The sequence below is a fragment of the Coregonus lavaretus genome (genome assembly GCF_964263955.1).
Source record: "Coregonus lavaretus genome assembly, chromosome: 9".
In the NCBI taxonomy this organism is placed as follows: Eukaryota; Metazoa; Chordata; class Actinopteri; order Salmoniformes; family Salmonidae; genus Coregonus; species Coregonus lavaretus.
Window position 1 is genome coordinate 48,878,429 of NC_139996.1, and position 27,288 is coordinate 48,905,716.

The window sequence follows — 27,288 nt, forward strand, 5'->3', positions numbered from 1 at the left end:
CTTTCCTAGGACCAGTTCTGGCTGTGTACCACTACCACTGAGTGAGCCACTGTCCCAGGTTCAGTTATTTCCCAGTAAACCCTCCATTGAGGTGTGTCTCTAGAGCCCCCGAAAGTGATCACCCTTTGTCATTCATTCCCTCTGGTGGTTCAGGTACTCGCGGGGGGTCATGTCTCCGGGGCGTCACGTCCGGACCCGCCTCTATTTCACCAGCGAGAGCCACGTCCACTCGCTGCTCAGCATCTTCCGCTACGGGGGACTACTGGATGTACGTTGTCACTGCAGGGGGGTTGTTAAAGTAGCCTGGTCCCAAATCTGGTCGGCATGATAATAGTCACAATGATCATAACTTAGGAGTTGGCAAGATGGTACAAACAGATCTGGGACCAGGTTAGTTGTTGTAAAGGGATAGTTCACTGAATATTGAAGACTTGGGTTCAAAATCTTAATATTTTTTAGGTGTAGTTTTCTCTGGTTAAGTTTGTGTTTTGGTGTGTGTGTGTGACAGGAGGTTAAGGACCAGCAGTGGAAACAGGCCATGGATTACCTCAGTGCTGTCTCTGAACTCAACTACATGACTCAGATAGTCATCATGCTGTATGAGGATAACAACAAGGTCAGTTAGGCCTCTCTGTCCCTACATCCGTCTTCCTTTCTTTCTGTAGTATTACTACACCTGGTACTATTACTGTACGTTCCTGTCTGTATGTGTCTCTTCCTCTCACTCTCTGTAGTATAACATGATTGCTCATGTTTTTTGTGTGTGTTGAACAGGACCCCGGCTCAGAGGAGCGTTTCCACGTGGAGCTCCACTTCAGTCCCGGGGTGAAGAGCTGTGAGGACGAGGAGAACATCCCTCTGGGCTTTGGCTTCCGCCCAGCCTCCGCTGAGGTCAGTGTGTGTGTGTGTGTGTGTGTGTGTGTGTGTGTGTGTGTGTGTCCACAGCCCCCCTCATCGGTCTCTTTAATCCAATCCAGAACCAGGAGAAGCAGACCAACCAAGGCAGTCTGGAGGACCTGTCACAGGACGAGCCTGACCGGGCCCTGCCTCTCTCTGAGTTAATCAGCATCAGAAGATCACCCATGATCCGCAACCGCAAGACTAGCTCCATGGAGGTACTTGATCAGGGATATATCAGTTATTGTGTCCCCTCTCCCAAATGTCATGTATTCCATGTTAGGGTGGTGTTCATTAGTGCACGCAACAGAAAACCCTTTTCAATGGAAAATAAAAAATGTGTGTTTCTTATTGGATACGTCCAGGTAGTCCCTACCTGTTTGAGTTAAGAATAATAATAATAATAAACACAACCCAAGCACAGCATTTATCTGTTCAATTATTGAATCACTAGGATAGTCCTGTTTGAATCCAAACCCACATAGAAAGACTGTGACACAGTCTCCCTGTCCCCACCCAGGTCCTCTCCGAGACCTCGCCCACCTCCCCTGGCTACTCCTCCAAGGGCGCCTCCTACCGCCTCTTCCCCTCCTGCTCGCGCCAGTCCCCTGAGATCAAACAGACTGGCCTAGGTGGGTATCTGGTTTCTGCCAACCACTGCTGCCACTGTCATATTTCTGCAACCCTGTCATCAGCACTCACTAATCTCTCTGGGTCATGTGAGTGACCTCTCTCTCTGTCTCGCTCGCTCTCTTGTTCTGTCACTCTCGTTCTCTCTCTTTCTCTCTCCCTCTCGTTCTGTCTGTTTTGCCTCACTCTTTGTCTGTCTCTCTCTCACGCTCTCCCTCTCACTCCCTTTCTTCCTCACTCTTTCTAATGGCTGCATAGCTGCCATGACTCCATAGTGGGAGGTAGGTCCAGCTGCCAAAGCTCCCAGGTCTAGACTATGTAGGCCACAGGTCAATGGAGAGTCAGAGCGGAGAGAATACATCTTAGGCTACGTCCCAAATGACCCCCTATTCCCTTTATAGCGCAGTACTTTTGACCAGAGCCCTATGGGCTATTTGGGACGTAGCCTAAGAGCCCCACCACCAAGGACCTCTCCTGCCAATAGGGCTCTATATATGGGGGTCTGAGTGCCGCAGAGCCCCCACCGGATGATATTCCTGTCTGTCTCCATTCACATTCATCTGTCAAGAGAAGCAAGGAAACCTCCACAAGGTGATACAATAGAACCGCAGATACAATCAGTCTCCTGTGCGTGGATTTGGAGGTGCTTGTGACCCCCGGCAACTTTCTAACACGGTGATATTCACTTACTAAGCCTTTATAAAACAAATAAAAGGGTGCAATGGATGCACCAAAAAAACAATGAGTGGAAAAAACATGTTGACATGAACTTGGGCTGAGGTTGGTTTGATTTGTGCATGAGTATGTGCATGTGTTTTCCACTGCTTGTCCATACTCTTACTGTATGCACCAAGCTTGTCAAACTGTTTTGAAATGACCATTCAAACGTTGTCGCTGTCCCTGCATCCCACCAAACCACCCATTCCAGCACAGCTCACTTTAGACCAGAATAGTATGGCTGGAAAAATAAAGGCCCATTCTTATTCTGCTGTGACTATTTCTATGCCAACTGCTGTAGGAATTTAACTGCTGTATACACTGCACTCTTCCCCCCCCCAAAAAAAATAAGGATTGTCAGGAACAGATTATTTTCTAACAGGTGGTTATAGAAAAACAGAAAACCTATGTTCATTGTGACAATATCAATGTTTCTGTCCCCACAGTCCTTGACCACTTTGTTATATTTGGTTCTCATGATTCTTGTAAGTTCAGTGCACTGTATTCACACTAAAAAGCCCCCTTATTTCTTAAATCCATGTCATCCTTTGTCTATGGTCCCACCAGTTGTTGAGATAAGTGTAAACCCTCTAGTCAGTCTCCAGGAGATCTTAGAGAGAGGCTTTATCTAATTTTCTCTTAGGAGGGGTTAGGGGCCAGTGTTAGGAGTGACCTCCGTTTGTTTGCTGCGCTCTCTTCATAAACACACACAGGTACAGACACAGGCACACTCACACACCCCTTAGCAACAGTGAACTGCTCTTATTAAGAACCGCATGGTGTGCAATGAGTACTAACCTCCCCCCTCCCTGCCCCCCGTCCCCCTCCTCTCTCCCACCCCGTGGTTCTTCCACAACAGGGTCCCTGTGCTCGGGCCTCTTCAGTGCCTCTGTCCTGGGGGTGTCCTCTAGCGCCCCCAACCTGCGGGACTACGTCCGCACCCACCACCGCAGACCCCCCCTGTCCCCCGGTTTGCCTTTTCGAGATGGTACGTCCTTCCTCTATCCATCTCTATCTTTATCAACCTCTATCAAACGCCTATCTTTTCACATGGCCGCTGAAAATGCCATACATAGTGCCGTAAAAAACCTTCAAAATGTAAAATGTCCGCCATATCTGACATTTTAGATCCTGCTCAAACACTCTTATCTCTCCTTCCCAACCTTAGTGGAGAATAAGTTATTATTTGATCACACAAATTATCGGAGAGCCCTCCTTTCCCCCTTTCTTTCCTTCTGCCTCTAGAACAATCCTCTGCTTGAGTGATTCCCCCCAATAGCATGAGCAGTGACCACAATTGTGATTATATGCTAAGAATGTTTGTATTATACATTGTATACTGAGCATTAATGATATTGGTATTGGATTGCGCACAATCAAATGCATTACCCATGACCAATAATTTATCCTAATCAAAGCAACATGGCCTTCCTTTGATTACATGACAACCTGTGTGTGATTAGGTTGCTAAGTAAATCTTGTCTATACAATTGTATATATTCTGTATCGGTGTGTGCATGTCATATGGTAATCTCTCATGACATATCAAGGGGGTAAAGGATTTGTTAATCAACAGGGAATTTTCTATATTAATCCCTTAATTTGGGGAAACCAAGGCTTGTAAATGGATCAAATTTGTTTTGAGATCCGTTAATCCAGCATTGCATAATTCCCACTTCCATACCACAATTTCCTGACTCACTATAGAGTGAAATGGTGAGTTGACTATATAGCCACCAGGGGGCCTCATATAAACATAAAGCTCTGATTATCCCAAATGTTTTCATCAGGGCATGTTGCTAGGAATGTTGGAGCACAACGATTGGCTTAATTTGATCCAAAGGCTGCCACCTACCTCTTGTTATCGAGTCAGATCAGCTAGCATCCTGATAGTAACTGCACAGTATGTGACTAAAATGTAAATATGAAGAACATATGACCTGCCACCTGCATGTGAAGAGGAAAGATTGTTCCACTGCGGGTTGAATGACGTGCCCATTTTGTCCACTGGGCGTCACTGTGTACTTTGTTTTCACCGTACGCTTGATGTTAGGTATACTTTAGGAAATGGTCGCTTTAATATTATGCTTTAAGATGCTACATCTTTTGCTTGTATGAGGCTAGAGATGTGTAGGGTTTAGAATAACACCAAAGGTTTTTTCTGGCGGTGTGTGTATAGATAGATAGATTGCAAAAACACACAAACGAGACAAACCCCCCCCATCTATCTCTCACAATGCTGGCCAAAGGCACTGGTACATGACAAAGACAAATGAGCAATGATTGTGTTTACAGTCACACCTCTCAAATCCAGATGGTTACAGGATTGTAATATAGGTTGTTGGTGTTAAATCTGTTGCCATCACCGTATGTTTCCTTTCCAGATCATTTTGGCATAGCATATTCTTTAGAGAGAATAGACTGAACATTTTAGCCTATTGGGGACTTCCTCAAATGCCCACTTCACCAGTGCCAAATGTCAGTCCTCTGTCTCCATTCAAAACAACCACAACTGAGTTATCATTAACATTTTCACCCCATCCACATTCTCCATTGTTCCTTCATTACCCCTTCTTCCATGCTGCCTTCCCATGCTGCATATCACTCACCACAAACAGAGACCCAGACGCACATACATAGCTGCAACATTATAGAGATGCCCTACTTGAGTTTACAGACACATGGGGGTCAGGAAAACACACACGTAGGTACGTTTGCACTGCGACACTAGGGACAGGCATGTGCACAGGTAGCCTGTAGCCCCAGTAACGCCACTTAACCTTCTTATTTCCTCAGAGCTGTTCTCTATGCCGGCAGTAAAGAGATTTTCTGTGTCGTTTGCCAGGCATCCGACTAATGGTATGTCTGCCTTTTTCAAGTATACCTCGCCACTCCTCAGTTTCCCTTCATCTTGCATGTCTTTTGGGGGAAACTATTTGGGTTTGACATTGTCTGTGTAATTACATCATTATATCAAGATCTCAATTTCTCTGAGTTTCTACTTCACAAGACGTCCTGTCTCCATCTGTTTGGTTTTAACGTGAATTCTTAACATCTGTGTTTACTGGCCTCTACACTGCATTTATCAGTTAATATGTCTCTCTGACCCGCCATTTTCCTACAGGATGGATATACACTGAGTGTACAAAACATTAGGAACTCCTTCATAATATTGAGTTGCACCCCCTTTTGCCCTCAGAACAGCCTCAATTTGTCGGGGCATGGACTCTACAAGGTGTCAAGTGTTCCACAGGGATGCTGGCCCATGTTGACTCCAATGCTTCCCACAGTCATTTCAAGTTTTCTGGATGTCCTTTGGGTGTTGGACCATTCTTTATACACACGGGAAACTGTTGAGCGTGAAAATCCCAGCAGCGTTGCAGTCCTTGACACAAACCGGTGCGCCTGGCACCTACTACCATTCCCCATTTTAAAGGCACTTAAATCTTTTGTCTTGCCCTTTCACCCTCTGAATGGCACACATACACAATCCATGTCTCAATGCTTAAAAATCATTAGTTAACCTGTCTCTTCCCCTTCATCTACACTGATTTGAAGTGGATTTAAAAAGTGACATCAATAAGGGATCATAGCTTTCACCTGGATTCACCTGGTCAGTCTGTGTCATGGAAAGAGCATGTTTCGTACACTCAGTGTTTGTGTATGGAATATATCCCTTCCGATATATCACCATGTGTTGCTGTGTATACATACCATCACTTATCCTCACATGCTCCTTTTGTTCATTCAAACCCATTCTCTGGAGAGATGGTTAGCCCCTCCACCATTCCAGTCTACTTTTTGATTAGGATAACCCATGTGTTTAAAGCTAAGTAATAGCCTTTCAAAAGCAACCTTTTACTTCTGAAATGACTGTCAAATCTCTTGTTCGACTATTGATAAGAGACCTTTCAGTTTGACCCAATGAAAACTGAGTTCATGCTAAACCTACTGATTTTAATAGCATCAAACGATGAGTAATGGAGGAAAGGGTTAACATTACATCTGTCCCATCACTCACACTCGTAACCATGTCAGTGAATCTATTAATTTCATTTTAATTAATGGTTGGCGTTCAAACGTGGCTGAACCAATTGGTGATTGACAGAAAGGGCATTCACATTACAACGTGCAAGGAAGAGATATTGCCGTATATGTGTTGCTTTGTGTCCATATCCCATAATCACCGGAAACTTCTGTTATCAAGAATGCCCATCGAGGGGGAAATTGACAGTTCGTTTCTCCCATCTGTTTTTCTGGTCTCGAGCGAGTCTTGTTGCTATGTACTTTGCTATGCGCTATGAAAGATATTGGTCATTGGCATGGCCTAGGTGTCCAGGCAGCAGTGTACCATCCAGCGGTTGGATGGGTTCGTCATGCATGGACGAACCCTCTGATAGCAGTCAGATTGGCCCGACGTATTGGAGCTGAGCTGCTATGATAAGAAAATAACAGTGGTGAGCATTTTTGCATGACATTGTTCGATATGAATACATGTTTTGTGACTTCTTCTGTAGCTTGGATTATGGAGAGACCCATTCAAACTGCCGACTCTGGGCCTTGCTCTCGCTCAGTTAAACAGATTGAGGGAGTTTCCGAATAGCAGTATTGCATGTCATCCAAGTGCCTGGATCATCTGACTACGAGGAGCAGATGGACTATGCATAGGCTCTGTAATTGAGAGATTCCATACATCGTTTCTGTGTTGACAGAGATTTGGATTGACTTCTGCTGGTACTCATTGTGATGGCTACGGTGATCAGTGGTTTTATATTAGGCCCTAAACAGTGCAGCCCATGCAGTATGTAGAAAGGTGGGCTGGATACAGTAAGGTCTGGACCTGCATCACCTAAGAAGTATAAATAAAGCTATATGAACTGGCAGTACTTACCGAGAGGTGGGGTGGACAAATGGCTTTTCTGTGTCTCCTTGGTCTGATGCCAATTCTTTCAGAACACCCTCAAAATGGGACGTATGTTTTTGAACCGGGCGCTAACAGGAATTGTCAGTTACTGATGCACAGTAACTCTTCTATTCATACGACCTACAGTACTCAACAGACCTCATTCACGTAACCAACCCTCTCCATCTGCCCATTAACACCTGTTGCCTTTGTTCGGACCTCTATCCAGACGGTGTTTGCCATTTGAAGTTAGACATCCACAGTCAAGGTGTCACATACAATACTGTGTTGGCATAAATGATGCATTAGATCAAAGGAAATGTTTGAGATTGACATTGTGCTAATCTTTGTCTAAGGTAGATATCTTTACGTCTGTTCAATTGTTTACAGTATTTCTGAGGTGATATAGGTACTACTCATAGGTCTTTACATGTGTTCCCGTTGTCTGGTATCCTGGTTGACCTTTCTATGATCTCCATTCCCCTTGAGATAAAATGCTGTTTTTAGTCTAAATGAAAACATTGATGCCTTGTTTGTAGTTGCAGTTCAGTGTCTGTATAGAAAACATTGCCCTTTGATCTTCTACACTCCTAAGACAGATAAGCCTTGTGACTAATGGTGATCATGGAGAGGAAAGGGGCATTATGACTGACATGCCTGGAAACGTTTCTACCAGTTTAGAATTCCAATGTGCATTACCCCATGAATATCAGATGGTGAGAACTGTAGCTCTGGACAGTTTTTTGTTTTCTTTCCATATGTCAGTTGAGTGGATGAGAGCCTGGGACCTGTAGCGTTGTTTCTTTTGAATGGAAAGTAGTCTCTGCCCCTTTAGCATTATGCAAATGCTGGCCCACCTACAGCCTTTTGCTCCTCTTCTACTCCTCTTCCACTGTGCTCTCTTCCTCGCTCTGCCTCTTCTTCCTCAGAGCCCCTAGACGAGCATCATGTAGCCCAGCTGCTGAAGGGGCTCTTCACTGACCCGGTCCTCCTGTGTTGTCCCTCTCTGGCCTCTCTGGACAGGGCCATGGCCCACCACCTGCACCAGTGCCCCTACCACCTGCGCCTCCTCATGAACTGTCTGGTTTCCGGCCAAGACCTCCCCGAGTGCCTCTACGGTCAGCCCTCTGTAGACCTCCCATGTCCTCTCCTCCCCTCCACCCCTTCATGCGGTGCTGGGGTGCTGCCAATGCGGGCTTGTTGTTTTGCTTCTCCTTTCTCTTCCGTCTCTCTCCTGTTGTCTTTCTCTGTCTTTTCCCTCTCCCCATTTTGTCTCTGTCGCTTCTGTCCTCATTAGTTTTTGTCTAACTCGGTATCACTGTCTACATGAGTATGGCATCAGTCTAATTTGTTGCCCTATTCCTGCCATGTCTGTCTCTTAACCTATCTATCTGTCTATCTGCATGCCTGCCAGAAAATGCAGACGTGGTAACTATAAAGGGAGTGTTCATTCTCCTATCGATGGATCGATACCCCTTACCCATTTTGCTGCTTAGGCTTTTCATCCAAAAGGATCTTTTGCCAGCTTTCATTTATTTTCGAGATCTTTTTATCAAGCTTGACAAAAAAAAAAAAGGCAATCCTAAGGCACGGTGGCTGCTATACCTAATGCCGTATTCTGTGCAGCCCCTGCTCTGGAAACTGCACGACAACCAGCACAGTGCCTCTGCATGTTGGCAAGGTTACATGGCTTTAATATTGAATGACCATGGACGAACCTCTTCTTCTAGAAGGGTTTCCGCTGCTGAGTGAAGTGCAATGCATGCTACTCCCTAGGTTGGGGTAACACAGCAAAGACTATGAACAGGTGGGGATGAATTGGAAATGGCACAAACAACTATTGTATAGTCCTGTTGGGACTGCTGGCTGTCGAGTGTTGCTTTAGATATGGATACTTAATTGGAGTGATAGTGACACTGCACTATGGGAGGTCCTGACTGGGTACCATTGAGAATCCATTCATTATATTTTGACAAGATTTAAGATCTGAGATCTGTCTGTGGAGAATATCTAGGTCATTAGCTAATTAAGCTGTGGTCTGTCAGTAAACTACCAATTTCAGGGGAGTTTCTGGAGCATGAATCGATGCTGTGTGTCCCCCTTTTGAGCCTACGTATCCCCCCCATGAGAGTACTAGACATCAGCCCAGAGCTCTGTAGCTGTACAGGAAATCACTGAGTTATTTTAGGAAATACTTTATTACTATTCCCTTTGTAGACTTGGAAGAGAATGATATTCCATTTCCATATGTAATTGACTGGGCATACATGAATTGTCAAAGTCTGACGTTTTCTCTCGCCATCTTTTATTTTGATCTCCCTCCTCCCTACCATTAGTCCAAGTGCCACCCACAAAAAAAGGCTTCGGAAATGGCATTTCATGACCCACGAAACAAAACCGCAAAGTTTATCTAGATAATGAATATGAACACTGAGTGGTTCAAAACTTGTAAAAGTTGCACAATTAAATATTATAAATCAAAGGTACTATTGCAAAATCATAGTGCATTTTGGGTAATTTCCCCTAGCGACATGAGGTTGCCATGTTACACCTTGGTTACAATTGTTACACACGTTCTGTTGTCCATGCTTGCAGAAAGCAACATACACTGCCTTCAGAAAGTATTCATACCCCTTGACTTATTCCTCATTTTGTAGTTACAGCCTGAATTCAAAATGTATTTAAATTATTTTTCTCACCCATCCTACACACAATACCCAATAATGACAAAGTGAAAACATGCTTTTAGACATTTGTACAATTTTTTTACAATTTTTTAATTTTTTTTTTATAAAATACAGATAAACCATTTACATAAGTATTCACAACTCTTTGCTATGACACCAAAGGGAAAGGTAAAGCTGAATTTCCTTTGATCATCCTTGAGATTTCACTACAACTTGATTGGAGTCCACCTGTTGTCAATTGTTTGGACATGATTTAGAAAGAAACACACCTGTCTTTATAAGGTTCCACAGTTGACAGTGCATGTCAGAGCAGAAACTATACCATGAAGTCCAAGGAACTGTCCGTAGATCTCCGAGATATAATTGTGATGAGGCATGCAGTGGGGAGAACAAGTATTTGATACACTGCCGATTTTGCAGGTTTTCCTACTTACAAAGCATGTAGAGGTCTGTAGTTTTTATCATAGGTACACTTCAACTGTGAGAGACGGAATCTAAAACAAAAATCCAGAAAATCACATTGTATGATTTTTAAGTAATTAATTTGCATTTTATTGCATGACATAAGTATTTGATACATCAGAAAAGCAGAACTTAATATTTGGTACAGAAACCTTTGTTTGCAATTACAGAGATCATACTTTTCCTGTAGGTCTTGACCAGGTTTGTACACACTGCAGCAGGGATTTTGGCCCACTCCTCCATACAGACCTTCTCCAGATCCTTCAGGTTTCGGGGCTGTCGCTGGGCAATATGGACTTTCAGCTCCCTCCAAAGATTTTCTATTGGGTTCAGGTCTTTAGACTGGCTAGGCCACTCCAGGACCTTGAGATGCTTCTTACGGAGCCACTCCTTAGTTGCCCTGGCTGTGTGTTTCGGGTCGTTGTCATGCTGGAAGACCCAGCCACGACCCATCTTCAATGCTCTTACTGAGGGAAGGAGGTTGTTGGCCAAGATCTCGCGATACATGGCCCCATCCATCCTCCCCTCAATACGGTGCAGTCGTCCTGTCCCCTTTGCAGAAAAGCATCCCCAAAGAATGATGTTTCCACCTCCATGCTTCACGGTTGGGATGGTGTTCTTGGGGTTGTACTCATCCTTCTTCTTCCTCCAAACACGGCGAGTGGAGTTAGACCAAAAAGCTATATTTTTGTCTCATCAGACCACATGACCTTCTCCCATTCCTCCTCTGGATCATCCAGATGGTCATTGGCAAACTTCAGACGGGCCTGGACATGCGCTGGCTTGAGCAGGGGGACCTTGCGTGCGCTGCAGGTTTTAATCCATGACGGCGTAGTGTGTTACTAATGGTTTTCTTTGAGACTGTGGTCCCAGCTCTCTTCAGGTCATTGACCAGGTCCTGCCGTGTAGTTCTGGGCTGATCCCTCACCTTCCTCATGATCATTGATGCCCCACGATGTGAGATCTTGCATGGAGCCCCAGACCGAGGGTGATTGACCGTCATCTTGAACTTCTTCCATTTTCTAATAATTACGCCAACAGTTGTTGCCTTCTCACCAAGCTGCTTGCCTATTGTCCTGTAGCCCATCCCAGTCTTGTGCAGGTCTACAATGTTATCCCTGATGTCCTTACACAGCTCTCTGGTCTTGGCCATTGTGGAGAGGTTGGAGTCTGTTTGAGTGTGTGGAAAGGTGTATTTTTATACAGGTAACGAGTTCAAAGAGGTGCAATTAATACAGGTAATGAGTGGAGAACAGGAGGGCTTCTTAAAGAAAAACTAACAGGTCTGTGATAGCCGGAATTCTTACTGGTTGGTAGGTGATCAAATACTTATGTCATGCAATAAAATGCAAATTAATTACTTAAAAATCATAGAATGTGATTTTCTGGATTTTTGTTTTAGATTCTGTCTCTCACAGTTGAAGTGTACCTATGATAAAAATTGGTTTTCATCAAGGATCGCGCTGTACTTTGCTCCGTTCATCTTTCCCTCGATCCTGACTAGTCTCCCAGTCCCTGCCGCTGAAAAACATCCCCACAGCATGATGCTGCCACCAACATGCTTCACCGTAGGGATGGTGCCAGGTTTCTTCCAGACGTGAGTGTTGAAATTTTCCAACAGCACAGTGGTCTCCATCATTGGGAAATTGAAAAAATATGGAAATACCCAGACTGCCTAGAGCTGGCCGTCTGACCAAACTGAGCAACGGGGTAAGAAGGACAATTTGGAAATCTGTGGAAAGACTTAGAGATTGCTGTTCACCGCTGCTCACCATCTAACTTAACAGAGCTTGAGAACATCTGCAAGGAAGAATGGGAGAAAATCCCAAAATCCAGATGTGCAAAGCTGATACAAACATACCCAAAATGACTCAAACCTTTTAATAGCCACCAAAGGTGCTTCTACAAGTATTCACACCCCTGAGTCAATACATTATGTAAATTAGATTTCTGTATTTAATTTTAAATGAATTTGCCAACATTTCTAAACTTTTTCATTATAGGGTATCAAATTAAATCAGCCTCTAATGTGCTAGTGATGTTATTGTGTGTAAATGGGTGAGAATATTTTTAATCCATTTTGAATAATTTCTGAAGGCACTGTATGTACCGGACCAAAAGAATCCCAAAATAATACGAGATAAGAGGTTGTTGAAAGGTGGTAAATGTTTTTTTTAAAGATGCCAGAACAGCTGTTTTTGAAGCTGTCGGGACCTTGAATGTATTGAGAGTTGTGCAAGCTAGCAAACAATGTTGTCTTTAGTTTGGCTAGCAGGCAAAAGCAATGATTGCCCTTGTAGGCTAAATACAGCTGCCAAAACGTCTTATATTAACTGAGAACCACTTTACAAGGTTAAAACATATTTCCTAGTTTCTGGGCTTATCTGGATCAGTGAAAGACCTGTAACATTTGCTGCTTGAGCTTATGCAAGGACGAAGACCGAACGCACAAATACACTACATGACCAAAAGTATGTGGACACCTGCTCGTCAAACATCGCATTCCAAAATCATGGGTATTAATATGGCGTTGGTCCCTCCTTTGCTGCTATAACAACCGCCACTCTCCTGGGAAGGCTTTCCACTAGATGTTGGAACATTGCTGCGGGGACTTGCTTCCGTTCAGCCACGAGCATTAGTGAGGTCGGCCACTGATGTTGGGCGATTTAGGCCTGGCTCGCAGTCGGCATTCCAATTCATCCCAAAGGTGTTCGATGGAGTTGAGGTCAGGGCTCTGTGCAGGTAGGTCAAGTTCTTCCGCACCGATCTCGACAAACCATTTCTGTATGGACCTCGCTTTGTGCACGGGGTCATTGTCATTCTGAAACAGGAAAGGGTCTTCCCCAAACTGTTGCCACAAAGTTGGAAGCACAGAATCGTCTAGAATGTCATTGTATGCAGTAGCGTTAAGATTTCCCTTCACTGGAACTAAGGGCCTAGCCCGAACCATGAAAAACAGCCCCAGACCATTATTCCTCCACCAAACCTTACAGTTGGCACTATTTATCGGGGAAGGTAGCGTTCTCCTGGAATCCGCCAAACCCAGATTCGTCGGTAGGACTGCCAGATGGTGAAATATGATTAATCACTCCAGAGAACGCGTTTCCACTGCTCCAGAATCCAATGGCGGCGAGTTGTACACCACTCCAGCCGACGCTTAAGATTGCGCATGGTGATCTTAGGCTTGTGTGCGGCTGCTCGGCCATGGAAACCCATTTCATGACGCTCCCGACAAACCGTTATCGTGCTGACGTTGCTTCCAGAGGCAGTTTGGTACGCGCTTCAGCACTCAGCGGTCCCGTTGTGTGAGCTTGTGTGGCCTACCACTTTGTGGCTGAGCCGTTGTTGCTCCTAGATGTCTCCACTTCACAATAACAGCATTTACAGTTGACCGGGGCAGCTCTAGCAGGGCAGAAATTTTACGAACTGACTTCTTGGAAAGGTAGCATCCTATGACGGTTGAAAGTTCTTAAAAAGAACAAACGAATGTGGCCCATGGACTACATGCCCTTCTCTCATTCCATATCTTCATTCACTGTGTGTGTCTCCCTCTCTTGCTCTTCCACTATGTCTCACAGGTAGTGAATGAATGGTGCAGTGTAGCATCGGTGTCTTCTCCTCTCACTGCATCTGGTGCGTGAGCTGAATTTGGAGGGAAAAGGCTGCAACACAGAGCTAGAGATGGAAAGGTGGAAAGACTGAAAGAGGAAAAGACGGAGATAGCAGAGAGTGAGAAGAAAGGCAAAGAGATCCACAAAGCGTCTCAGAGTAGAAAATTGGTCGTAAGTGCTGAGAATAGGGACATTTTACTCTTATGGGTAAAAAAAATCTCTTTAGTCATACGAGTCCTATTTAGGAGACCTCATGAGCTGTCCTAACCAGTTAAGAGTTACCAGCAGGTGTCTTGAAAATAGAAAAAAGGCAACGAGTCCGTGGTTCCTGCGCCATATGCTATTGCTTTGGAGTTGTTGAAAGAATGTTTTGTTATTTCTATATGATCAAGCCATCAATAGTCTAGACCTACAGTGCATTCCGAAAGTATTCAGACCCCTTCACTTTTTTTTTACGGTACAGCCTTATTCAAAAATTGACTCAATTGTTTTTTTTCCCTCATCAATCTACACACTACCCCATAATGACAGAGCAAAAACAGGTTTTTAGAAGTGTTCAACAATTAATTAATAAAAACATAAATCACATTTACTTAAGTATTTAGACCCTTTACTTAGTACTTTGAAGCACCTTTGGCAGCGATTACAGCCTTGAGTCTTCTTGAGAATGACGCTACAAGCTTGGCACACCTGTATTTTGGGAGTTTCTCCCGTTCTTATCTGCAGATCCTCTCAAGCTCTTGTCAGGTTGGATGGGGAGCGTCGCTGCACAGCTATTTTCAGGTCTCTCCAGAGATGTTAGATCGGATTCAAGTCCGGGCTCTGCCTGGGCCACTCTTCTCCTGCGTTGTCTTGGCTGTGTGCTTAGGGTCGTTGTCCTGTTGGAAGGTGAACCTTCTCCCCCAGAGGTTTTCAGCACTCTGGAGCAGGTTTTCATCAAGGATCGCGCTGTACTTTGCTCCGTTCATCTTTCCTTCGATCCTAACTAGTCTCCCAGTCCCTGCCGCTGAAAAACATCCCCACAGCATGATGCTGCCACCAACATGCTTCACCGTAGGGATGGTGCCAGGTTTCTTCCAGACGTGACCCTTGGTATTCAGGCCAAAGAGTTCAATCTTGGTTTCATCAGACCAGAGAATCTTGTTTTTCATGTTCAGAGTCCTTTAGGTGCCTTTTGGCAAACTCCAAGCGGGCTGTCATGTACCTTTTACCGAGGAGTGGCTTCCATCTGGCCACTCTACCATGAAGGCCTGATTTGGTGGAGTGGTGCAGAGATGGTTGTCCTTCTGGAAGGTTCTCCCATCTCCACAGAGGAACTCTGGAGCTCTGTCAGAGTGACCATTGGGTTATTGGTCACCTCCCTGACCAAGGCGCTTCTCCCCCGAATGATCAGTTTGGCCGGGCTGCCAGCTCAAGGAAGAGTCTTGGTGGTTCTAAACTTCTTCCATTTAAGAATGATGGAGGCCACTGTGTTCTTGGGGACCTTCAATGCTGCAGAATTTTTTTGGTACCCTTCCCCAGATCTGTGCCTTGACACAATCCTGTCTCGGAACTCTACGGACAATTCCTTCAACCTCATGGCTTGGTTTTTGCTCTGGCATGCACTGTCAACTGTGGGACCTTTATATAGACAGGTGTGTGCCTTTCCAAATCATGTCTAATCAATTGAATTTACCACAGGTGGACTCCACTCAAATTGTAGAAACATCTCAAGGATGGAAACAGGATTCACCTGAGCTTAATTTCCAGTCTCATAGCAATATAGTGCCTTGCAAAAGTATTCATCCCCTTTGGCGTTTTTCCTATTTTGCTGCCTTACAACCTGTAATTTAAATGGATTTTTATTTGGATTTCATGTAATGGACATATACAAAATAGTCCAAATTGGTGAAGTGAAATGAAAAAAATTACTTGTTTCAAAAAAGTATAAAAAATAAATAATGGAAAAGTGGTGCGTGCATATGTATTCACCCCCTTTGCTATGAAGCCCCTAAATAAGATCTGGTGCAACCAATTACCTTCAGAAGTCACATAATTAGTTAAATAAATTCCACCTGTGATTAATCTAAGTGTCACATGATCTGTCACATGATCTCAGTATATACAGTGAGGGGAAAAAGTATTTGATCCCCTGCTGATTTTGTACGTTTGCCCACTGACAAAGAAATGATCAGTCTATAATTTTACTGGGAGGTTTATTTGAACGGTGAGAGACAGAATAACAACAAAGCTGCTTGGCGATGGTCTTGTAGCCCATTCCAGCCTTGTGTAGGTCTACAATCTTGTCCCTGACATCCTTGGAGAGCTCTTTGGTCTTGGCCATGGTGGAGAGTTTGGAATCTGATTGATTGCTTCTGTGGACAGTTGTCTTTTATACAGGTAACAAACTGAGATTAGGAGCACTCCCTTTAAGAGTGTGCTCCTAATCTCAGCTCGTTACCTGTATAAAAGACACCTGGGAGCCAGAAATCTTTCTGATTGAGAGGGGGTTAAATACTTATTTCCCTCATTAAAATGCAAATAAATGTATAACATTTATGACATGCGTTTTTCTGGATTTTGTTGTTGTTATTTTGTCTCTCACTGTTCAAATAAACCTACCATTAAAATTATAGACTGATCATGTCTTTGTCAGTGGGCAAACTTACAAAATCAGCAGGGGATCAAATACTTTTTTCCCTCACTGTATACACCTGTTCTGAAAGGCCTCAGAGTCTGCAACACCACTAAGCAAGGTGCACCACCAAGCAAGCGGCACCATGAAGACCAAGGAGCTCTCCAAACAGGTCCGGGACAAAGTTGTGGAGAAGTACAGATCAGGGTTGGATTATAAAAAAATATCCGACACTTTGAACATCCCACAGAGCACCATTTTAAATCCATTATTAAAAAATTGAAATAATATGGCACCACAATAAACCTGCCAAGAGAGGGCCGCCCACCAAAACTCACGGACCAGGCAAGGAGGGCATTAATCAGAGAGGCAACAGAGACCAAAGATAACCCTGAAGGAGCTGCAAAGCTCCACAGCGGAGATTGGAGTATCTGTCCATAGGACCACTTGGATGAATAGCTATGCACACAAGTTTTCAGTTTATTTTTCTTGTTTGTTTCACCCCAAAAATTATTTTGCATCTTCAAAGTGGTAGGATTGTTGTGTAAATCAAATGATACAAACCCCCCAAAAATCCATTTTAATTCCAGGTTGTAACGCAACAAAATAGGAAAAATGCCAAGAGGGGTGAATACTTTCGCAAGCCACTGTACGTTTGAAAAAATGTCTAAAAACCTGTTTTCGCTTTGTCATTTATCGGGTATTGTGTGTTGATAGTTGAGGAAAAACATTAATTTAATCCATTTTAGAATAAGGCTGTAACGTAACAAAATGTGGAAAAGTCAACGGGTCTGAATACTTTCCGAATGCGCTTTTGACAATGATTTCACAAGGACTATTTCACATATGCCTAAATACTTATATCCATTAGGCTAAAAAATAATAACTTTTTATTATTTAATTAACCTACATTTTCAAGTTATCCCTTTGGAGCGCAGTATCACATTGTTAAACAACTTGCCTAAATTGGGTATGCCTATAAGAATTGGGCATTTGAAGGCATCTATGGCTTCATGTTAACTTAGACCTTTCAAAATGTTTAATGCAACATCGGCAAGTGACTTGATGCCTACTGTGCCCAAACGATTTAGAGTTGTTAAATGGGAGTGACGAGTGTGTTGATATAACAGTAATATTATTAGAATTCTGCTTTAAACAACCATCAGAATTGGTTTTTAAAAAAGGTTATGCATGCCAATATATTAGGCAAGAATTAAGAGTCGGCAAAGTGATCGTGTCAGACTAAAAATATATCAAACGTTTTAGTCACATTCACCGTGAAAAATCTGTCGGTGCCCTTTAGCAAGGCACTTAACCCTAATTGCTCCTGTAAGTCGCTCTTGATAAGAGCGTCTGCTAAGTGATGAAAATGTACATTTTGTCTGAAGCGTGCTATAGAGTTCACAGCTGGCGATGCCTCATTGCGATTGGTTATTCCCCATATTTTCAACATTGCCAACAATCACAATTTTTCCTTTGTGGTACCTCAAACTATCGTAATTACCAGCTGAGAAGCTTTTATGAATTGATTTTACACCGGTCTCAGTTTATCTGAGCAGTGTCTTAACATCATCCTAAAACCTACTCTGAGCTGGGAGTTTTTTTTTTGCCTTAGAACAGGTTTTAATAGGATTCCTAGGACCTTTTCTGAGATGCTTTGTGGGTACAGGCCTTCTCCACAGAAGTCAGGGTCGATATTCTTTAGCAGACTTTGGCAGGCGAACCCTCATGTTCTACTGACCTTGGTTTGCCTAGATTAACGATGTTGAAACTGCTTATGACTGAAGCTCAGCAAACACAAAAGCTACAGTAAAGGCTTCACCACAATGTAATCGTTGGGGTTGGTGGCAGTCCATCCTGACTAAGTTGATTTGTGACATCTCTTGAGAAATCACATTAACACGTTGATTAATCACAATTAAACTGTCTGTCGGCTGGGGAAGATTAAGTGTGAAACATATCAGCGGAAGACTGTAGAATGCGGCCCGTCGAAGCTGTTTGAGCGGACCTTTTTAAAAGTACTGTTGGGATTTAATGTACAACAGGTGGACAGTTCGGGGAGAAACGCAAGGCCGACTGCATGTATTCTGGAAAATGGATGGACGACGCATTGCTTGACCTTATCCATTCCTTGTGTTTGTGTGGTGATATCACTTCCATCGTGGTGTTCTTTTGGGCTGCACTGTATGTAAAAGGGTTGAATGGCCGCACAGGCCTGTTTGTGTGTGTGTGTGTGTGTGTGAGAAAAGGCTGTCGTCACACAACACAAGGCTTCATCGCAGGACGTGTACGTCGTTCGCGATGCACAACGGGTCTTTAGTCCAGCTGGTCTCTATGGCTTGGTACTTTAGTGTGAATGACATGGCTGGATTTTGGCATGGTCCTCCCACGGTGCACTGCGTGAAGCCCATGTCTACCTTTCTCCATCAAGTGACGTCACATTGATGTCATACGGTTTATTGACCAGAAATGGTGGCCCGGGCCATTGGGAAAGGGGCTACGTGCTGTATTTCTGTATCACCACTTCTCCTCGATCAGATGGAGGGGTGGTGCAACTGTGTGTCTCCTCTCCGCTGCAGGCTTTGAAGGCTGCTCCATGGTGCCCTCTATCTACCCACTGGAGACCCTGCACAACTCGCTGTCCCTCAAGCAGGTGGACGAGTTCCTCAATGCTGTGTGTGAGGACAGCAGCGACGCCCATGCTAAGACCATGAAAGGTAGGTATTCTAGTCAAGGTAGGTATTTGGTGCTTTCCAGAAGCAACATACCTAGCATGCACACTACAGACCTGATCCAAGTTCTGTTTGTGCTGTCGTGCAAACTCCTATGGTCATTGGTGTGATAATGACCATAAGAGTTGGCAAGACAGTACAAACAGATCTGGGAACAAGCTAACAAATACATACACTAAATATACAAAAGTATGTGGACACCCCTTAAAATTAGTGGATTCGACTATTTCAGCCTCACCCATTGCTGACAGGTGTATAAAATTAAGCACATAGCCATGCAATCGCCATAGACATGCTACCTTTCCAACAAGTCAGTTCGTCAAATGTCTGCCCTGCTAGAGCTGCCCGGTCAACTGTAAGTGCTGTTATTGTGAAGTGGAAACGTCTAGGAGCAACAACGATTCAGCCGCGAAGTGGTAGGCCACACAAGCTCACAGAACGGGACCGCCTATTGCTGAAGTGCGTAGCGTGTAAAAAATAGTCTGTCCTCGGTTGCAACACTCACTACCGAGCTCCAAACTGCCTCTGGAAGCAACAATAACAAGCCTAAGATAACCATGCGCAATGCCAAGCATTGGCTGCAGGGATGTAAAACTCGCCACCATTGGACTCCGGGGCAGTGGAAACGCATTCTCTGGTGTGACGAATAACGCTTCACCATCTGGCAGGCCTACGGACAAATCTGGGTTTGGCAGGTGCCAGGAGAACGCTACTTGCCCGAATGCATAGTGCCAACTGTAAAGTTTGGTTGAGGAGGAATAATGGTCTGGGGCTGTTTTTCATGGTTCGGGCTAGGCCATTTAGTTCCAGTGAAGGGAAATCTTAACGCTACTGCATACAATGACATTCTAGACGATTCTGTGCTTCCAACTTTGTGGCAACAGTTTGGGGAAGGCCCTTTCCTGTTTCAGAATGACAAAGCGAGGTACATACAGAAATGGTTTGTCGAGATCGGTGCGGAAGAACGTGACTGGCCTGGGGGGGATCAACTACATATTAATGCCCATGATTTTGGAATGAGATGTTCGCTGAGCAGGTGTCCACATACTTTTGGTCATGTAGTGTTTATTTTGTGTCCGAATCATCACTGTCTTTCTCAGTGGCATATAATACATATCCCCTGTAGGTCTCCTAATGCAATGTTTAGTAGTGTACATCTTGTATAAATACTATTATCGTTTCCCTCCAGCTCTCTCTGTCTTGTTCGACACTTCAAGCCAGGGGTATGGCCAGGCACACACCTACCCCCCACCAAAGGCCCTCTCCTCCTCAGAAACTCCTGTTCGGCCCCCCACCCGCCCACTATGCTGTGAGTATACTGACCACCATGTTCTTCCATGTCTGTCCGACCACCACCCCAAGCCCTTACCCAGATGGGTGTAAGCAATATGGGGGACACTCCTCCCAACCTCATGGGTAGGTTAGGTTGAGATTACACCCACAGTCCCTTCAGATCTACAAACATGAAAGTGATGGTAGGGGCTAGGGAAAAGGGATTGTTTTAGGACCCAACACTACAATTGCAATGATTAGTCTTAGCCACACTTACATTGTCCTGGAACAGGGTCGTGTTCAATAGGGCATGCGACAGAAAATGTTTTAAAACAGAGGTCCCATTAGTCCCTCCCCCTTTTCAGTCTGTTTTCTTCTGTTTGTAGCCTATTACTGACTAATGATCATGACCCAGGTTAACAGCTACAACAGTTAACAGCCTAACCAGTACCCTTAACCAGGCAACAAACACTCTGGCTTGGCCAAGAGAGACAGATAGGTTTTCCAGAGTATGAGATATAAAAGCCTGCTTTCCCTGGCCTTAAACTGTCAAACTAAATGAGAGCCTTGTGTTTTTGTCTTTCATCGCCAAGAGGAGAGGCGCTATCAATTAAGACTTCAGTAAAGTAGGATTCAGGATAATAACCCCACTTAGTTTTGCCGTGCCGTCTCCGGCTCGCCACTGGGTTCCGTTGTTGTCAGTGTCCCCCTCCCTCTTCCCTCCCATCCCACTCGTTGTGCCTCCAGTGGGCTACATGGTGATTCATTTGGCCCTTCACCAGTATTTTAGGATTGTTTCAACAGCTGCTGTGAGCTGCTATCTCTCTGACGCTCTCTTTAGCTCTCTCTCCTCATTCCTCATAACCCATTTAATGTCTATTATGGTATAGAGGAGGAGTAGAAAACATGCTGGATGTTAGAAGTGTCGCTCAGATGAATAGCAGTTTGGTTTTCATTTGAGGTGGCGTGACATTGTTTATTTTCCCAATAGAGTCAGTAGACTGCATTCAGTGCAGCTGAATTTAGTACAGAACTAGCTATTAAAAATATTGCCTAGTCAGACCATTATTACTGTTCCAGCTGGCTGATAGGTAGGTAATGTTAAGGGAAATCTTAATGCTACAGCATACAATGACATTCTAGATGATTCTGTGCTTCCAACTTTGTGGCAACAGTTTGGGGAAGGCCATTTCAGCATGACAATGCCCCCGTGCACAAAGCGAGGTCAATACAGAAATTGTTTGTCGAGATCGGTGTGGAAGAACTTGACTGGCCTGCACAGAGCCCTGACCTCAACCCCATCGAACACCTTTGGGATGAATTGGACTGCCGACTGTGAGCCAGGTCTAATCGCCCAACATCAGTGACCGACCTCACTAATGCTGTTGTGGCTGAATGGAAGAAATTCCCCGCAGCAATGTTCCAACATCTAGTGGAAAGCCTTCCCAGAAGAGTGGAGGCTGTTATAGCAGCAAAGGGGGGACCAACACCATATTAATGCCCATGATTTTGGAATGAGATGTTCGACGAGCATACTTTTGGCCATGTAGTGTATATGTATGTGGTTGGGTATATATGGAGGCAAAACAGGTTTAAACACGAATAATTGAGTTTCACCCAGGACTGTGCCCAATAGCTGTGACTGATATTCTAATTTCCCCAATTTCAACCTCAATCACAACTCAATTACTTTCACCTAATATTTGCCATGTTTGTTTGTGTGGGTCTCTCTTTCCTTCTCTCTTTCTCTCTGACTTTCTCTTTTCATTGTGTGTGTGCGCAGTAAGCAGTGGCCCCCCCAGCACAGTGTCCAGTGCAGGACCCTCCTCCCCCACCTCAATGAACCCATCGACCCCAGCCATACACTTCAGCTTCAGTGAGTAGACAGCAACCCCCTCACCGGATCCCACAGAGGAACCGCAGGACATCACAACACCTGGACCTTCAGAGGCAGTCATCCACTCATTATTAATCCATCCATCCACACTGTGCCCGTCAACCTATGTGAGTGCCTTCAAACTCTAGTCAGTAATCACAGTCACATACAGTGCTGGACCGTCCGTCCTATTTTGTGGACAAAAGCGTACCAAAACCCTCAGGGGGATGTCTGTCCAACCAACACTGCCCCATTTGAGCGACAGCCAGGGGAGGAGCCTATGCCCAGTGTCCTCAGCAGGATATAGACCGGCCTGAGGCTTGATGCATCCCTACTGCCCATCTGTCTGTCCTGGATTCTGACTGCCTGCTGAAGTGGCTGCTGGACAGAGACAATGGGAGAAACTAGCTGTTTTCTTCCATGCTTCATCCAAATCCTGTTCAATATGGAACCACACACACACACACAAAATCTGGCTCTGCAGGAGTACCTCCTTTCTCAGAGAAGGCAGGCAGATTCAGAATATTCTACATCAATCATGGCAGGCATTATTATTGGCATACAGGTTATAGTTGAGCCAGTTGATCAAATACGGACTGCTATCTCAGTTTTGTTGTGTCCCTCTTTTTATATTCTGTTTTGGGATGGCTGTACTTTACATGATTTGGGGGAAAGGGTACAAAACGTTACAACAGGAATACTGTACACTGAGTATACAAAACATTAAGAACACCTGCTCTTTCTATGACACTGACCAGGTGAATCCAGGTGAAAGCTATTTGATGTCACTTGTTAAATCCACTTCAATCAGTGTAGATGAAGGGGAGCAGACAGATTAAATAAGGATTTTTAAGCCTTGAGACATGGATTGTGTATGTGTGCCATTCAGAGGGTGCGCAACTCAATATTAGGAAGGCCTTTCTGTTTCCTATCATGTCTACACAGCATTTTGTCACAAAATAATGCACAACTCATATTTTATATACATATTGGTTTTAAGTTTGAGTCCCATGTAAAATATATTTCTCATATACCTCTCTTAACCTAACAAACATATAAACAATACAAGTGTCTCAACACCTTACATAAAAATCGGTGGTAAATATATATTTTTTACAGTGTTTCAACAGTAAACCACTCCAGAGGAAATAGCTGACTGTCTTTAGGCTTCCTCAGTCTATACTGGGGCGGGTCCTAGACCTTTTTTAACATATCTGCTGTCTTGCCAAAGTTATGTGTTTTTAATGTTAATTTAAACGGTTGTGTATCATGGTGTAATACATATTATTTGGGCATCTGTATTGTCCCAGTGGGGTTAAATAAAGTTGTATTGAATTGAATATGTATTTATGGATAAAAAATAACCTTCTTAGATGGAAGGTATGCGTTGAATCATTTAACAAAAACAATGGTTAATATTTACGAATACAAGTCAAACGAAAGGTTTTTTTCTTGTACAGTAATTCTCCAAATTGTAAAACCAAAACGTTTCAATGGATTATGAAGAGAACATGAATGTCATTGTATTTGTAGTTTGAATGTAGGAGTCTGTGTTATTTCAAGGATGCACTCAACCGTACCAATATAGAACTAGCACTGCTGAATCTGTAGAACAAACCTTTCTTTTTATTTTCTTTGATAGTAATGATTTATTTAATGACTGGTGTTTGTAGGTGAAATTAGGGCTGTTTATGTGGTTATTTAATGTGCCATGTAATGTCAGCCAAAGATATTTGATGCTGTATGGAATCCTCTCCTTAGACGTGTCTTATTAAGGTCTAGAAATAAAACACCAATGTTGTTTTATGTTATCTGATCTCTGAAGGTTGTGGTTCTCCAGTAATCTCAGGCAATAAAAAATCTATTTTAACAAGTCTAATATGGGCACTATTGTGTGAGGGTGGGTAGGGGTCGGTGTTGGGTGGGGGGAGTTGTGGGTGCGGCAATGTTGATTACTATATAGTATGATATGCTTGCTTCAATTAGTTTAAGTTGAGAGGATTGTGTATAAGTGCACTGTTCATGTCTGTTTATGTGAATGATGGAGAGAAACCGATCTTTAACAAGCCTTCATTGTACAGTTCAGGAATACCCATACAGAGCTTAAATGCGACATTACAGAATCAATAGAAAGATGTGAAACTCCCTCCAATCTTTTATTTTGTTAGTTCTCCTCACATGGGGAGGAGCAGGAAGTTGCTATGTTTATTGTGATTATCAAAGATCCTGAAGCCTGAGGAGAGTTGCATGTAGACCACATCCTCCAGCTCTAGAGGCACTGCATTGGATACATATTCATAACCTCTACTATTATACTAACCTGCCCACATTACTTTCTGCCAGTGCGCAGCCTGTTTTTTTTAAACTGCGTTCTCTCGCTTCAGCTCATCCACCTGGCTCTCACTGGCTGTCACTCTGGCCTCCAAGCACCTCAGCTCCACTCTCTGTTGCACCACCATGTCTCGCAGTGCTCTCAGCTCAGCCCAGGTGTCAGGTTGCGTGGGCTCTGTAGTTTCGGTCCTGTGACTCTGATGAACAGTGGTGTAAAGTACTTACGTTTTCTTTTAAGGTATCTGTACTTTACTATTTAGCCTATATTGTTGACAACTTTTACTTTCCTAAAGAAAAGATGTACAGTTGAAGTCGTAAGTTTACATACACTTAGGTTGGAGTCATTAAAACTCGATTTTCAGCCACTCCACAAATGTCTTGTTAACAAACTATAGTATTGGCAAGTCGGTTAGGACATCTACTTTGTGCATGACACAAGTAATTTTTCCAACAATTGTTTACTGACAGATTATTTCACTTATAATTAACTGTATCACAATTCCAGTGGGTCAGAAGTTTACAATACACTAAGTTGACTGTGCCTTTTAAACAGCTTGGAAAATTCCAGAAAATGATGTCATGGCTTCAAACACCATGGGACCACGCAGCCGTCATACCACTCAGGAAGGAGATGCGTTCTGTCTCCTAGAGATGAACGTACTTTGGTGCGAAAAGTGCAAATCAATCCCAGAACAACAGCAAAGGATATTGTGAAGATGCTGGAGGAAACATGTACAAAAGTATCTACAGTGAGGGGTAAAAAGTATTTGATCCCCTGCTGATTTTGTACGTTTGCCCACTGACAAAGAAATGATCAGTCTATAATTTTAATGTTAGGTTTATTTGAACAGTGAGAGACAGAATAACAACAACAAAATCCAGAAAAACGCATGTCAAAAATGTTATAAATTGATTTGCACTTTAATGAGGGAAATAAGTATTTGACCCCCTCTCAATCAGAAAGATTTCAGGCTCCCAGGTGTCTTTTATACAGGTAATGAGCTGAGATTAGGAGCACACTCTTAAAGGGAGTCCTAATCTCAGTTTGTTACCTGTATAAAAGACACCTGTCCACAGAAGCAATCAATCAATCAGATTCCAAACTCTCCACCATGGCCAAGACCAAAGAGCTCTCCAAGGATGTCAGGGACAAGATTGTAGACCTACACAAGGCTGGAATGGGCTACAAGACCATCGCCAAGCAGCTTGGTGAGAAGGTGACAACAGTTGGTGCGATTATTCGCAAATGGAAGAAACACAAAATAACTGTCGATCTCCCTCGGCCTGGGGCTCCATGCAAGATCTCACCTCGTGGAGTTGCAATGATCATGAGAACGGTGAGGAATCAGCCCAGAACTACACGGGAGGATCTTGTCAATGATCTCAAGGCAGCTGGGACCGTAGTCACCAAGAAAACAATTGGTAACACACTACGCCGTGAAGGACTGAAATCCTGCAGCGCCCGCAAGGTCCCCCTGCTCAAAAAAGCACATATACAGGGCCGTCTGAAGTTTGCCAATGAACATCTGAATGATTCAGAGGAGAACTGGGTGAAAGTGTTGTGGTCAGATGAGACCAAAATGGAGCTCTTTGGCATCAACTCAACTCGCCATGTTTGGAGGAGGAGGAATGCTGCCTATGACCCCAAGAACACCATCCCCACCATCAAACATGGAGGTGGAAACATTATGCTTTGGGGGTGTTTTTCTGCTAAGGGGACAGGACAACTTTACCGCATCAAAGGGACGATGGACGGGGCCATGTACCGTCAAATCTTGGGTGAGAATCTCCTTCCCTCAGCCAGGGCATTGAAAATGGTTGTGGATGGGTATTCCAGCATGACAATGACCCAAAAAACACACGGCCAAGGCAACAAAGGAGTGGCTCAAGAAGAAGCACATTAAGGTCCTGGAGTGGCCTAGCCAGTCTCCAGACCTTAATCCCATATAAACTCTGTGGAGGGAGCTGAAGGCTCGAGTTGCCAAACGTCAGCCTCGAAACCTTAATGACTTGGAGAAGATCTGCAAAGAGGAGTGGAACAAAATCCTTCCTGAGATGTGTGCAAACCTGGTGGCCAACTACAAGAAACATATGACCACTGATCATTTCTTTGTCAGTGGGCAAACGTACAAAATCAGCAGGGGATCAAATACTTTTTTCCCTCACTGTATATCCACAGTAAAACGAGTCCTATATCGACATAACCTGAAAGGCCGATCAGCAAGGAAGAAGCCACTGCTCCAAAACCGCCATAAAAAAGCCAGACTACGGTTTGCAACTGCACATGGGAACAAAGATCGTACTTTTTGGAGAAATGTCCTCTATATGTCTAATGAAACAAAAATAGAACTGTTTGGCCATAATGACCATCGTTATGTTTGGAGGAAAAAGGGGGACGCTTGCAAGCCGAAGAACACCCATTCCAACAGTGAAGCACGGGGGTGGCAGCATCATGCTGTGGGGGTGCTTTGCTGCAGGAGGGACTGGTGCACTTCACAAAATAGATGGCATCATGAGGAAGGAAAATTATGTGGATATATTGAAGCAACATCTCAA

General features: G+C 44.0%; 1 protein-coding gene across 1 annotated transcript in view; it reads left to right on the forward strand.

Moving 5' to 3' along the window:
- The window catches only part of LOC311135451 (inositol hexakisphosphate and diphosphoinositol-pentakisphosphate kinase 1-like), a 66,980-nt gene extending 42,708 nt beyond the window's left edge, over positions 1-24,272 (forward strand). Inside the window, exons 21-30 of the mRNA XM_084169413.1 lie at positions 154-268; positions 509-616; positions 775-891; positions 978-1,115; positions 1,418-1,529; positions 3,104-3,232; positions 5,041-5,103; positions 19,101-19,238; positions 20,443-20,562; positions 22,309-24,272. Of these exons, the coding sequence (XP_084025539.1) occupies positions 154-268; positions 509-616; positions 775-891; positions 978-1,115; positions 1,418-1,529; positions 3,104-3,232; positions 5,041-5,103; positions 19,101-19,238; positions 20,443-20,562; positions 22,309-22,409 (1,141 nt within the window). The 3' untranslated portion in view covers positions 22,410-24,272. The remainder of the gene's footprint in view (positions 1-153; positions 269-508; positions 617-774; positions 892-977; positions 1,116-1,417; positions 1,530-3,103; positions 3,233-5,040; positions 5,104-19,100; positions 19,239-20,442; positions 20,563-22,308) is intronic.
- The last annotated feature ends 3,016 nt before the right edge of the window (positions 24,273-27,288 follow it).